Source organism: Sus scrofa, chromosome 6, assembly GCF_054392235.1.
Source record: "Sus scrofa isolate SSC_HxYL_T2T_F1_AM1 chromosome 6, Sscrofa_HxYL_maternal_Yorkshire_Landrace_v2.0, whole genome shotgun sequence".
NCBI classification, from domain to species: Eukaryota; Metazoa; Chordata; class Mammalia; order Artiodactyla; family Suidae; genus Sus; species Sus scrofa.
This window is the reverse complement of record NC_139388.1, coordinates 90,378,416-90,392,572: the sequence shown is the minus strand read 5'-3', so window position 1 is coordinate 90,392,572 and position 14,157 is coordinate 90,378,416. Positions and strand designations below refer to the sequence as shown.

The following is a 14,157-nucleotide window of genomic DNA, read 5'->3' as shown; positions in this document are numbered from 1 at the left end:
AGGTCGCAGATGCAGCTCGGATCTGACATTGCTATGGCAGTGGCGCAGGCTGACAGCGGTAGCTCTGATTCTACCCCTAGCCTGGGAAACTCCATATGCTGCAGGTGCATAAAAAAAAAAAAAAAAAAAGAAAGAAAGAAAAAAAAAAGAGCCTCACCATTAACATCTTTCATAGGTTCCTTGAGAAATGTTTAAAGACAGAATTTTTTTCGTTTGTTTTTAAATTTATTTTTTCTTTCTTTTCTTTTTTTTTTTTTTTTGATCACTGAAGTGTGCTAATTCTAGTGCTTTTACTTCACTTACACGTTCTTTTTTTAAAAATTTTATGGTATTTTAAAATTTACGTTTATTTTGTTTTTTCAAACAAAATAAAAAAGGAATAACTTCCTTTTTTAGTTTTAATTCTTTTTTAAATTTGTTCTTTGTTGTTGGTTTTTATTTTAAAAGACAGATATTTCTAAATTGAATTGTCTAAAGATTTTTGACATAAGATATATACAGAAAAGTACATAAAACATATGGATGGATCAATAAATTATCAAAGTGAACATATATTATTGCCAGCAATCCCAGAAGCCCCTCTCATGCCTCCTCCCAACCCCTTCCCATTCCCTTTTCCAAAAAGTTTAGAATTGAATTTCAGTTGTATTTAGAAAAGAGGAGTGAGGTGGCCCCTCCTCATCCTGTACCAACAAGGGCAAAGTCCAAGGTGACCATCCCATTTATACAGGTGCCCATGAGAAGGTGGCACAACTGGAACTCTTGGTGCTGGCAGGAGTGCAAATTGGTAACACCACTTTGGAAAACTGATAGTAACTCATAAAGCTGAGCATATATGTGTGTCATATACAATCCAGCAATTCCGCTTCTAGGAATACACCCAACAGAAATGAATATGACATGATATGCACTAAAAGACATATAAGAATGTTCCCAGGGCAGCGTTCGTAAAAGCCACAAACTGTAATGAGCCAAATGTCCCTCAACAGTAGATTGCATAAATAAAGTGTGCTACAGTCAAACAGTGAACTATCATACAGCAGTGAGAGTGAATGAACTACTGCTCCACCCCACAACCTGGATGAAACTCAAAAACATCATACTGAACAAAACGAAAGAAGCCAGACCTAAGAGAACATACTGTATGGCTAGGTAAAGTTTAAAAATAGGCAAAAGAAATTGATGGTGTGGATGTTAGGAAGACATCTGCTACTTCTGACAGGGGCTGGGGGTGACGATTGTTAGGGGCTTGGCATAGTGACTGGAAGGCGGCACAAAGGGCATCCTGGAGCCTCCAGAAAAAAAATCCTTGATTCAAGCATGAATAACTAATTCCAAATAGGTATAAAATCTAGGAAGCAGCTATTTAACTCATATAACTTTGCTTCATGGTGGTAATAAATCTCTCACAAGACCATAGAAGTTTACTTCTGATTGCTTTTCCTCTTCTCTTGCCACACATTGTGGCAATAGGCCTATTGCCACGCAGTCTGTAGGGAAAGAGCAAGCCATTCCCTGTGAGGAAAAAGCCAATTCAATTACCTTTCCTTCCCACTAAAGGTACCCCACTGTCTATAAACAAAACATACAGATCCAGAAGCTCTTAAGCAGAGAAGTTACATGCACAAGGGACAAATCTTCACATATACAAAAGAAACACCCGAGAGGGGATGGGAAGAGGATGAAATATTTATCTCTCCTTGTATTATGGTTCCACAATATGAGGAACTAATTCTGTAAGCAGGAAACAAAAACCAAGAAACAAAGATAAAATGTAAAAGATGTTACAGGGATAAAAAGCTGAAGGAGAAATTACTTAGGAACGGACATCAGGCAAGGAATGAACTAACTGTGTAAATTGGAGTAAGTCACTGCCTTCAAGTTTTCTCATCTATAAAATGAAGGGGGTGACCCCCACAAGGCTTACAGCTCTAGAATGCTTTGTGTTTACAGAAAACTTAGATAAGTGACTAACAAAGATTAATTGCTCGGAGTTCCCGTTGTGGCTCAGTGGTTAACGAATCCGACTAGGAACCATGAGGTTACGGGTTCGATCCCTGCCTTTGCTCAAGGGGTGAAGGATCCGGCATTGCTGTGAGCTGTGGTGTAGGTCACAGATGCAGCTCAGATCTGGCATTGCTGTGGCTGTGGCATAGGCTGGCATTGCTGTGGCTGTGGCATAGGCTGGTAGCTGTGGCTCTGACTGGACCCCTGGCCTGGGAACTTCCATATGCCATGGGTACAAAAACAAAAAAAGAATACAAACATGGGTCCAGAACAATGGGTCACAGTCAAACCACACCAAGATGCATCACTGAGAATCTCAGAACAGGGAAGGAAGGAAGGGAGGGAGGGGGAAGGATTCTACTAACTTAGTTCTACAAAGGATCAGGAATCAGAATAGCTCTGACCTTCTTGATAGCCAACATTAAAAACTTTAAGACAAAAATAAATAAATAAGTAGTTAAAAAAATAAAAACTCTAAGACAATGGAGCAATGTTTCCAAAATTATGAAGGCAAATAATTTCAAGCCTAAAATTCTATACCCAACCAAACTGACAACCAAATATGACAATAATATAAAGATATTTTTCACACATGTAATATCTCAAAAAGATTACATCCCCAAATTTAATTCCTCATGAATGCGCTATCAAAACACAAGGAAATGCTAGGATAAAGGAAACTAAAGAAACATCACAAGAGAGAAGTAAAGCACATCCCCAGAATGATGATGATGTACAAACACAAAGCAACTCATCCAGACTGGAGAAGTATGACTCAAAGAGACAACATGTTGGGAAAGGACTGTCACCACCACAATGGCTTTTGCTACTGTATTATCCCTTGACCCTGACAATGCTAAAGAAGTCTTCTCCAGATTCATTTCTGTACAGGATTTATTTGGGCCATGCCCTACTTCTTGGATCAGCTAAAGACTTTCATTTTAACCCAAAGGACAACTCAGCTTTGACCTATTTCTGAGAGCTGGAAGTTAGCCATGATGAATTTAGAAGTAGGAAATAATAGAACAGCCCATTACCCCAAACCATATCCTGTAAGAACCTGGCCCTCAGACCTGCCAGATGCCCTGACTGTGATAAGACTTATGTTTCCCAGTATTCACTTGTCCACTGACTTCCCCAGAAGAGGTTTTTATAAACCATAAAACTAGTTGAAACTAGATTGACATCAACTTTTTTCCCCCAGAAATATTTTATCTAAGGGGGACAACAAAGCCCTTTTTTGGGGGGGTTTTTTTTTGTCTTTTTGCTATTTCTTGGGCCGCTCCCGCGGCATTTGGAGGTTCCCAGGCTAGGGGTCCAATTGGAGCTGTAGCCACCGGCCTACGCCAGAGCCACAGCAACTCGGGATCCGAGCCGCGTCTGCAACCTACACCACAGCTCAGGGCAATGCCGGATCGTTAACCCACTGAGCAAGGGCAGGGACCGAACCCGCAACCTCACGGTTCCTAGTCGGATTCGTTAACCACTGCGCCACAACGGGAACTACAAAACAATGTTTATTTGTTTTTGTCTTTTTAGGGCCATACCCACGGCATATGGAGGTTCCCAGGCCAGGGGTCTAATCGGAGCTGTAGCTGCTAGTCTACACCACAGCCACAGCAACGCGGGATCTGAGCCACATCTGAAACCTACACCATAGCTCACGGCAACACCGGATCCTTAACCCATTGAGCGAGGCCAGGGTTAGAACCCACAACCTCCTGATTCCTAATCAGATTCGTTAACCACTGAGCCACGACGGGAACTCCAAAAGCCCTTTTTTACCTTGCTGTACTTTGCTATACAAACAAAATTCAGCTTTTATATTGGGCACTTTTAAGATCACTTTATACATAAATATATAAATAAATTTAATTAAAGCAATTTAGTATTTGCTCACTAAAAAATAAACAGGATAGTGAAAACTACTACAAAGGAAATAAAACTAGCTGATAGGGCTGAATATCGATGACATCAACAACAGTGAAAAGTTTTCAATGCAACGGAAGTTTCTAAACCAACATAAGCACTGGAAGCTCTGCTGCAAGAGGAAAGAATTTCCTCTGCTGCATGTCCTTTGACAAGTCAGCTTCCAGCAATTAAAGTATACTTGGTTCACAGAAAAATTACAGCAGTTACATTAAATAAGTAGGTATTGGTACTCAGTGATTTTATTTATATGCCAAATTCAACTATTTTCAAATACTCCCACATCAACCTTGTTCCACATACATACCCACACAATATAAAAACATTCAATTTATTTCATTTCACTGAGACTGTATGACAGAATACTTTCCAAAGTATCTTCCTCGATTTACAGAAGAATTTTCTACTCTCTTCTCTCTCTCTCTTTTTTTTTTTTTTTGGCTCCACCCATGGATTACAGAACGAACCAGAGCCACAGCAGTGAACGAAGCCACTGCAGTGATAATGCTGGATCCTTAATCCACTGCACCACAGGAGAACTACAGGAGAACTTTCTAGCTAGCAGCTGCAGAAAGGTTTTCACTGCAGTTTTGGAGGTAATGTTTTATTTAATTATCTTAAAGCTTTCCTTACTAAGTACACTGTATCTTGGAGATGCAGACATCAATACATTCTTAACAATAGTAAATGAATTAAGAGTTCCTGTTGTGGCACAATGGGATTGGCAGTGTCTCTGGAGCATCAGGACACAGGTTTGATCCCTATCCCAGCACGGTTAAAGGATCCGGCGCTGCCGAAGCTGCAGCACAGGTCTGCAACTGTGGCTAGGATCAGATCCCTGGCCTGGGAACTGCGTATGCTTCCGGGTAGCCAAAAAAAAAAAAAGAAAAGAAAAACAATAAATGAATTAAAACAATCTGGGAGAGTTAGTTTTTATATTACAAGCAGTCGCCTTACCTTAGAGGTTTCGTTATCCCAAATGGCTAGACCAAAGTAGTCTTCTTCCAAAAGATTGAGGTGTTCACATACTCGTTTAAGTAAATCTTGTCCCTTAGCATGTTTCTGCAAAGACATATATACTTTAGTTGAGGCTTCCTCTTATTTCTGTATTTATCACCAAACAGTATAAAATGTCACTTTCCAATTTCCTCTTTTATCCTTGGTTAGTAACACTTTCAGATGGCTATACAGTATAAACAGAACAATATGAGTAATAAAAAAACCTGTTTCTTAATTTGTCAGTTTAAATACGCAACACATGCATAGCTGCTTGGAAATGGTGCCACAATTTAAAGTAAAATTCCACATTCCTTGAATCGAGCAGCCCCTGCCTCCTTCCTAAACATTACCATCTTTATTTTGGGAGCAATATTTGTTCAAGTTTGCTATGGGCCACTGCCAGTCACTGTGAGTGCCCGAATTAACTGAATCGCGGTTGACAATGACAATTAGCAGTGGCTATGGAAATCATTAGACCAAATTTCCCCAAATGACCTTTAACGCAACTCCCTGCAATCTCATTCAGAAAATCTCATTCAGAAAAAATGCATAAAGTGTAAGATTTTGGATACCCTATGGATATTACCTGTTGCAGTGGCTCTTGCAGTTGTGCTACAAATCATTTCTTAATATTTTTCTTCCTAGAAAATCAAACCACTAATTTGGAGTCTTTGTATTTCTGTTCATAGGGAGGAAACGACCTAACGTAAGAACTGAGCTTTAAAGCCAAAAAGTTCTGGTTTTTCCATTTACTAACTAAACAACCTGAGTCGATTCAATTACTGTTTCTGAACATTAGCCTTCTCATCTGTAAAATGAGAAGAATATTTATACCCGCCCTATTACTGGAATTGTTGAAAAAAATTAAACATGCTAATGTCTTCTGAGAAACATATTTTTTAAAACTTCTAAAAAATTAGAAATCATTTTTAGCATATATAGACACATATGAATGACATGTCCTTCCTTCAATGAACTGAGTTATTTTTAATGACTATTAGTAATTCACATAGATATTAATTCATTTTCAGACTTATCCCATCAATATTACATTATTGCTTCACTTTTTCCCTTCCATGTTTTCACTCTAAATGACAGACAATGTGGAAATTCTTCACATACAGGTCCCTACTCTCTTATTTATAATTCCAAAATCCAGAAGTTCTGAAAAGTGAAAGGTTGGGTTTGGGGGGTTTTGTTTTATTTTGTTTTTGTTCAAATCTCATCTGAAGGCAAATTCTAACCTGAACTATTATAGACTATTTTTTTTAAATCAACTACATTCCAATATATAGGCTATTTTTTTATCTTTATTTATCCAACTTAAGAGCAAATCTTCATACATTTTCCCACAGAAAAAAATGCGTTTTATCACATACCTACTGCTATACACCCTACTGGGTGTATTATGAAATTTGAAGAATATGTACTTATTGCTTTTCTAAAACCCAAAACATTCTGAATTCTGAAACACATCATTCCCAAAATGTTTCATACATAAGGGACCCATATCTAGATGTGGTCTGAATGGGAAGAATGAGTGTGGAATACCTTTCTCCACCTCTAGACTAGATAGTTGTGAGAAGCAGAAAGAGCAGACCTAGGTCTCCTCTAGTTACCAGTGCAGTATAATTTTTGAAGTGCCACACTGTATTTTTCTTGATTCCTTTTTTAAAACTTGCAGAGGGAATACCTATTAATAAATATAATATTTTAATTGTGCTTTGATATATTTACATATAAATAATTACATTTAGAAATAATTTCTTACATACCTAAGATACAAGTATATGTGAATTATATGTTTTATCAAAAGGTATTATTAGTAATAATCACAATTGCTTTATACACCAAGCATATCATAATTGACAATTAAGCTCTAGTTTAAAATAATAGCTGATAGATTTTCAAGGATTTTAACTTGTCTTGAAGAAGCAAAAGAATAACTAACTGACATTTTTATTCTATCTTGATTTAATCCTTTATTCTTTTCTGGAAGTAACAGAAAATTTCCGTAAGTGGCATTAGTTGATTTTAGTTTTTTATATCCTATCTCATGCAGCTAAAGAAATACATTAAATAAACTAAAGCTCATTAAGGTTTATATCTGAGAGAAATGAATAGATAGTAATTTTTTTTTTTTTTTGACAAGTACAATTATAGGGACTGCTAGGCCTAGAAATTGAGACTACCCTGGGAAATCTAGTCACGGAAGGCTACTCTATAAATAACCAACCAATTTTTTTCTTAAACATAACTGTTTGGGATTATAAGAGTAACACATGCTCAATTCACAAGATCTGGCAGATACAGAAAAAAACTGAAGAAGAAAATAAGACTCGCTTGTAATCCTTTCACACCTCCACTTCCAGAAAATCACTGTTAATATCTCAGTCCATAGAAAGAGTCATTATTCACGGTCTTATCTCAGGCCATGGCACCACTTACCCAATCCTACTTGAAACAATTTGCAAGGAGTTCCCGTAGTGGCACATCAAAAATGAATCCATCTAGGAACCATGAGGTTGTGGGTTCAATCCCTGGCTTTGCACAGTGGGCTAAGGACCTGGCATTGCTATGAGCTGTGGTGTAGGTCGAAGACGCAGCTTGGATCCTGCGTTGCTGTGGCTGTGGTGTAGGCTGGCAGCTGTAGACCCCCACCCTGGGAACCTCCATAAACTGTGGGTGTAGCCCGAAAAAAAGAAAAAAAAGGAAAGAAAAGAAACAATTTGTAAGAGTTCTAACCACTGGAAACTGAAATGCACTCACCTCCACAACACATTCGAAAACTGTGTCATCCAACAAAGAAACCTTGCAATGCATGTTTCTGTGTCTTCTGATGGATTTCTGGGAAGATTTTAATTCTCTTTCTGCTTTTGATTCAGGACTTTCTTCTTTTACGTCTGTTTTAGAGCACTCTTCAAGTCCTTCTCCTTCCTTAGTCTCAAAATCTAGATCTTCCCTGTGTTCTTCCTGAGCAGGCTACATATCCGTGACATCAGCAAGTCAGTAATGAAGACATTTAACAAAACATGCTGTATACACATGTACCTATAATATTGCTACCAATAAAATCACTAACTGAAGAAAAAAAAAAGTTAAAGCAAATATAAACAATATTAAGTAATTATTTTTCTATTAGAGATATGATCTCACAAAAGATCTACAGACTCTGCTACTCCTAAAACTTTATAAAAGAAGGCAGAAGCCTATCTTTAGGTAGAGTCCCATCTTTCAAATCAGTAAGTGAAGGTTTCAGGTAAACTCGAGGACACCAATCTGTTGCTCTCAGCACTATAGAGTCTTCTGTCTGTGCCATTATCTACTATTAAAGCCTATCAAAACAAACATCTTTGCCCCATGATCTTCAATTTTAGTGAGGTAGCTTTATAAACTACAAAATGAGGTGTAGATGAGATTTGTCATGTAGTCTAAATTTTTATGACTGGCTAAGAGGGGTTCTTGGAACCATTTTAGAGCTTAAGGTAACATATGCAGTAGGCTAACAACTGTAAATACCAATTAACTCATTTTTACCATGTATCAATCATGATAAATGCAAAGAAAATTCAAAGAAGCAAGAGATAGATTGAAGTCTGGTTCTCCTTGGGCAATCATTAAGTTGACCCCAAAGTCATACAGGTAAGTGGGAAATTTTGGTATGTACTTACTTTCAACACAATCAGATTGCTGAAAGATTCTTGACTAAACCTCACTAGTTATTTTCTTTCAAAAGAATACATAGCTGACATTTAGGAAAAAGGATTTAACTATTTGGCTTCTGCTCCTCCTGCATTAGATATTGGAGGTGGTCTGAAAGGCTCCTTCCTTCATGACCCTCTTAAATGTGACCTCTTTCAGAGAGGCCTTCTTTAGTTATATCCTATCCAGCCTATCTCCACTCCACTAGTATTCTTCATGCCAGTACTCTGCTGTCTTCACAACATTTATTACAGTAAATATTTTGTATTTACTACTTTTTTGTCTTTTCCATTAGACTATAAAGTTATAAGAGTAGGGATCAGGTTTGTTTTATAATAAGAATGATGACAATAAAAACCACCAACATTTCTACAGCAATTACAGTGGGTCATCTGCTGTTCTAAAAAGCATTACTTATATGAATTCATTTAACCCTATGGGAAGGGAACAATTATTATCCCCCTTTAACAAATAAGAAACTGAGGCCAGAGAAGTTAATTTGTCTAGGATCATACAGTCAATAAGTCACACACCAGTTTGACTCCAGAATTCATTATCCCCCCCCCCTTTTTTTTTGTCTTTTTAGGGCCACACCTGTGGCATATGGAGGTTCCAAGGCTAGGGGCTGAATTGGAGATGCAGCTGCTGACCTACACCACAGCCACAGCAACACAGGATCCAAGCCTCATCTGCAACCTACAATGCAGCTCACCACAACGCCAGATCCTTAACCCAGTGAGCGAAGCCAGGGATGACCTACATCCTCAGATACTAGTTGGGTTCTTAACCCCACTGAACCACAAAGGGAACTTCAGAATTCATGATCTTAAAACCTCTTTGTCACATTGTAGTTTTTATCTACTAGTGTATGTCCAGCCTGGCACACACAGTAGGTTTTCAATAAATATTTGTTGAGTGAATAAGTAAATATTTTAAAATGACATATGGCTTCTAAAAAAATCCAAGATACCCTAGATGAAGGCTGGTGCAGTCCTATAATGCAAACTGACTTTTAAAAAACCCTGTACAGGGGAGTTCCTGTTGTGGCACAGCAGAAATGAATCCAACTAGGAACCATGAGGTTTCGGGTTTGATCCCTAGGGTTTGATCCCTAGCCTCGCTCAGCAGGTTAAGGATCTGGTGTTGCCGTGAGCTGCAGTGTGGGTCGCAGACACAGCTCAGATCTGGCGTAGCTGTGGCTGTGGTGTAGGCCAGTGGCTACCGCTCTGATTTGACCCCTAGCCCGGGAACCTCCATATGCCATGGGTGCGGCCCTAAAAAGATAAATAAATAAATAAATAAAATCAAGTTTCCATTGACTGCATGAATTTCTTTAGAGCAGAATCTCCAAAGCATCCTATTACTTTTTACAAGTAATGCCTAAATCAACAGGCTGTAAGAAATAAAACCAAATGTTCTTACATGAAAAGTAGAGTGTATATATAACCTACCCTCACCATTCCCTCCTCCCCCACATTCCCACACCCTTACCTGTGTTTCTGCACTGCTTAAAGAATGAAGATCAAGGGATGGGTCTGTTTTGAGCTCAGGTTCAGGAGCTGCAATCGGGGCCTTCAAAATGATCTCTTCGTCAAGACTGGCGCCAAATTCTATCTCTTTCTGACCTCCTTCACCTTTCTCTTTAGCTGACTCTACTTCTTTGCCTTCTTCCTCAGAGACCTGAGATTTAGGTCTTTTGAGAAATGAGGAGAACAGCCGTGACAAGCCCCTGTTTTCTGATGTCCGCTCCCTGTTCTTGGTTAAGTCTTCGTGTGTTGGAGTGTCGCCATTAGACGTTTTCAGCTTCTGCTCACACTGATTATCTCCCTCGGCTGCTGCTTGAGAAGCCTCTTCCAGCTGAGTTTCCTGTTGACCCGAGTTTGTAACTCCCTCACCCTCTTCCTTCTGTTGTTGGTGCTGTGGATTTTCAGCCTCAGCCACTAAACTCTTCTCTGTTGTCATGATGTTGCTATTAAAAAGAAGATGGAAAAGGGGGCTCTTAGAAGCAGGACACATTATTGAAGACAAAACCCACAATCAGGTCAAGTGTGCCAGAATTAATATTTTTAGGTATTTAATCACCAACAGACAGTGCTCCAGTCCATTAAACATAGGATTTTCCATTAAAGCACAAAAATATCTTACCTATACATCCTGGATAAATTATGCATGCCTTGACTTGCTAAGGTTATGACATAGAGAAATTAGCCTAAAATAGTACCCCCTGAAGCCACCTTATGAAATGAATCATATTTTAAATTCAATGCTCAGAACTGTATACAGCAAATACAGTTTTACCCTTCCTAAAAAAACATCTTATTTATATATTGTCCTTTGAGGGTAAGATCTGCAGGTGCAAGGTTTGCAAGGAATTATCTGCAAAATTCTCTATACCCCAAGAAATGATGGGATTAAAAGGCTCCCAACTCTTTATTGTTCTTGTATGTTTCTCAGAACACATAGACTTTTCTATATTAATAGAAATGTAGAATTTTGATCATTTGTTATCAGACTTGACAACAGCAATAACAAGTATACAGTTCAAATAATCACAAAAAAAAATCTTTAGGTTTTCATGTTACCACACTAAATTATAGCCCCTTGCAGAAGCATCCAACTTTAAGTTCTTTAAGACCTTTTTTCCTTCTGACAAATATGATTTAGAATGCTCAGCAATGGAGTTCCCGTTGTGGCGCAGTGGTTAACGAATCCGACTAGGAACCATGAGGTTGCGGGTTCGGTCCCTGCCCTTGCTCAGTGGGTTAACGATCCGGCGTTGCCGTGAGCTGTGGTGTAGGTTGCAGACACGGCTCGGATCCCGCGTTGCTGTGGCTCTGGCGTAGGCCGGTGGCTACAGCTCCGATTGGACCCCTAGCCTGGGAACCTCCATATGCCGCGGGAGTGGCCCAAGAAATAGCAACAATAACAACAACAACAACAAAAAGACAAAAGACAAAAAAAAAAAAAAAAAAAAAAAAAAAAAAAAGAATGCTCAGCATTTTCGTCCTTTTTCTTTTCTTTTCTTTTTTTTAGGGACACACCGCAGCATATGGAGGTTCCCAGGCTAGGGGTCGAATCGGAGCCACGTCTGGGACCTATGCCACAGCTCATGGCAATGCTGGATCCTTAACCTACTGAGTGAGGCCAGGGATTGGACCTGCATCCCCATGGATACTAGTCAGATTCGTTTCCACTGAGCCATGATGGGAACTCCCAGGATGCTCAGCATTTTTAATAGTAGCAGTGATGAAATAGCGAAGAAAAATTTAGAAAGCAAATGTTGATTCGACTGTAAGAGAAGAGAAGGCAGGCTGCAGACCTCACATATTTCAAACTTTTTGGTTTCTAGACTCTTGATCTCAAAAATCCCAGTACTGGAGTTCCCGTCATGGCTCAGTGGTTAACGAATCCGACTAGGAACCATGAGGTTGCAGGTTCGATCCCTGGCCTTGCTCAGTGGATTAACGATCCAGTGTTGCCCTGAGCTGTGGTTGCAGGCTGCAGACACAGCTCAGATCCTGCGCTGCTGTGGCTCTGTCGTAGGCTGGTGGCTACAGCTCCGATTCGACCCCTAGCCTGGGAACCTCCATATGCCGTGGGAGTAGCCCAAGAAAATGGCAAAAAGACAAAAAAAAAATAAAAATAAAAATAAAAATCCCAGTACTATTAGTTAAGCCACATAAAAATGCCAAAAAGCAATGTCACACCTAGTTCCTTAAAGGATATCCAACATGCAATGGAACTTGTAAGCAATGAAATTGACTACTGATGATAGCTGAGTCACTGCTATGCCTAAAAGTAGTCCACTCAAAAAGCAGCATTTACACTGTCTTTGCTTCTGTTCCATACTCTTTAGATGAAGTAATTTCACTTGGAGGTTAACAATCCAAATTACTGAACCATATTTAGCTCATTCTGTCTTCAGGCCCTTTACATTTGCTGTTCTCTCTGCCCATGATATTCTTCTTCTGGATATTTGAAAGCTGGTCTGCCTCTGCTTAGATGCCACCTCATCAGAAAGGCCTCTCATACAACCCTACCTAAAATAATGGTCCTTATTCCTCCAGATGGCCTCACAGTACTACTGCACTTATTATTACTTACAATTATCTTGTTAACTTATTTGTTTACTGGTTTATTGTCCCCCCTCCACTAAAGTGTAAGTTCCATGAGGACAGAATAGTACCTGGCACATTATAGGTACTATAAAAGTCTGTTGAATAAACTAATTTCAACTGAATATACCTGAAAAAAAGTGTTCCCTAAACTAGTCAGGTAAATTTACTTCAAATGCACAGGTCCTATGCTAGGTGCTAGAGATGCAATAATAAATAAACAAACAAATAAGGTCTATATCATCATGGCGTTTATATTCTTCATTCAATTTTAGCCAGTATAATGAAAGAAAATTTAAGAGAATTCTTATTTACAATATGAGTGAAATCTAAATAATTGTATATATATGAAACAGAGCAGTTAAAAGGGAAGGAAGCTAATGGTATTGAGCACTATTTCATGTCAGGCCTTGTGTCAGAGACATTATCTACATTATTTAAATCAAGCCTTTCTGTAACCCTGCAAGGCAAAGAGGAATCACTTAAGAGGAAACTGAAATTCAGAAAGTAACTGGCCTGAGGTCATGCTGCTAGTAGATGACAAAACACTATAAGTGGTAGTGAAATAAAGGTATATTCATAAAAGGAAAAGCCTTTATGTGAGCTCTTACTGCTCATCTACTCAAAATTTTGGGGGGCAATAAGAATATTTACAGAAGCAATTTTCTAGCCTCATCCATTAAGTCATCAAAATTACTTTGCACTAATAAAATACACAATTTGGTCTTTATAAATACTACTTAAACATTTACCAACTAATATACATTCTGAATTTGTTACCCTTGATAGAGGTATACCTGTATTTAAAAGAAATAAAATTGTCTTCCATTCTTCCTTATATAGGAGTAGGCAATTGATTTTTCCAAAATTCTTTTTCTTTAATCTCTAAGTAATCAAACTTGACCCAGAAAGAACATTTGGATGTCAAACCACCAGTTATTCTAAAAGAGTAATGATTTGAGAGCACCAATTTACTTCACACTTCCTTTGCAAAAATAAACTGAGGACAGGCTGAGGATTTAGCACTATTTTCCATGGATTTCAGGTGTAACTTTATCATTCACCTTACTGAAGGATACAGAAACCATTTCTATATTAAAATTTTCCTATACAACAGACTTTACAACAAGATCTCTCATAAAAGATCTACTAAAAATTGGAGTTCCCGTCGTGGCTCAGTGGTGAACGAATCCGACTAGGAACCCTGCCTACACCACAGCCACAGCAACTTGAGATCTGAGCTGCATCTGTGACCTACACCACAGCTCAGGGCAACGCCGGATCCTTAACTCACTGAACAAGTCCAGGGATTGAAACTGTGTCCTCATGGATACTAGCAGATTCATTTCCAGTGAGCCACAATGGGAACTTTTTTGGGGGGGGGAATCCAACAACCAGAAAATCA

The 14,157-nt window shown here is 38.7% G+C and overlaps 1 protein-coding gene across 50 annotated transcripts in view; it reads right to left on the bottom strand.

The window, feature by feature from the left end:
* EPB41 (erythrocyte membrane protein band 4.1) overlaps positions 1-14,157 on the bottom strand; it is a 189,554-nt gene that overhangs the window by 96,715 nt on the left and 78,682 nt on the right. For 49 of the 50 annotated variants that reach the window (XM_084963524.1, XM_084963543.1, XM_084963534.1 and 46 more), the window contains exons 2-4: positions 10,129-10,606; positions 7,705-7,917; positions 4,894-4,998 (exon numbers count right to left, since the gene is read on the bottom strand). In XM_084963524.1, coding sequence (XP_084819650.1) covers positions 4,894-4,998; positions 7,705-7,917; positions 10,129-10,599 — 789 coding nt within the window. In that variant the 5' untranslated portion in view covers positions 10,600-10,606. The remainder of the gene's footprint in view (positions 1-4,893; positions 4,999-7,704; positions 7,918-10,128; positions 10,607-14,157) is intronic. The other variant, XM_084963563.1, reaches the window with a different exon arrangement.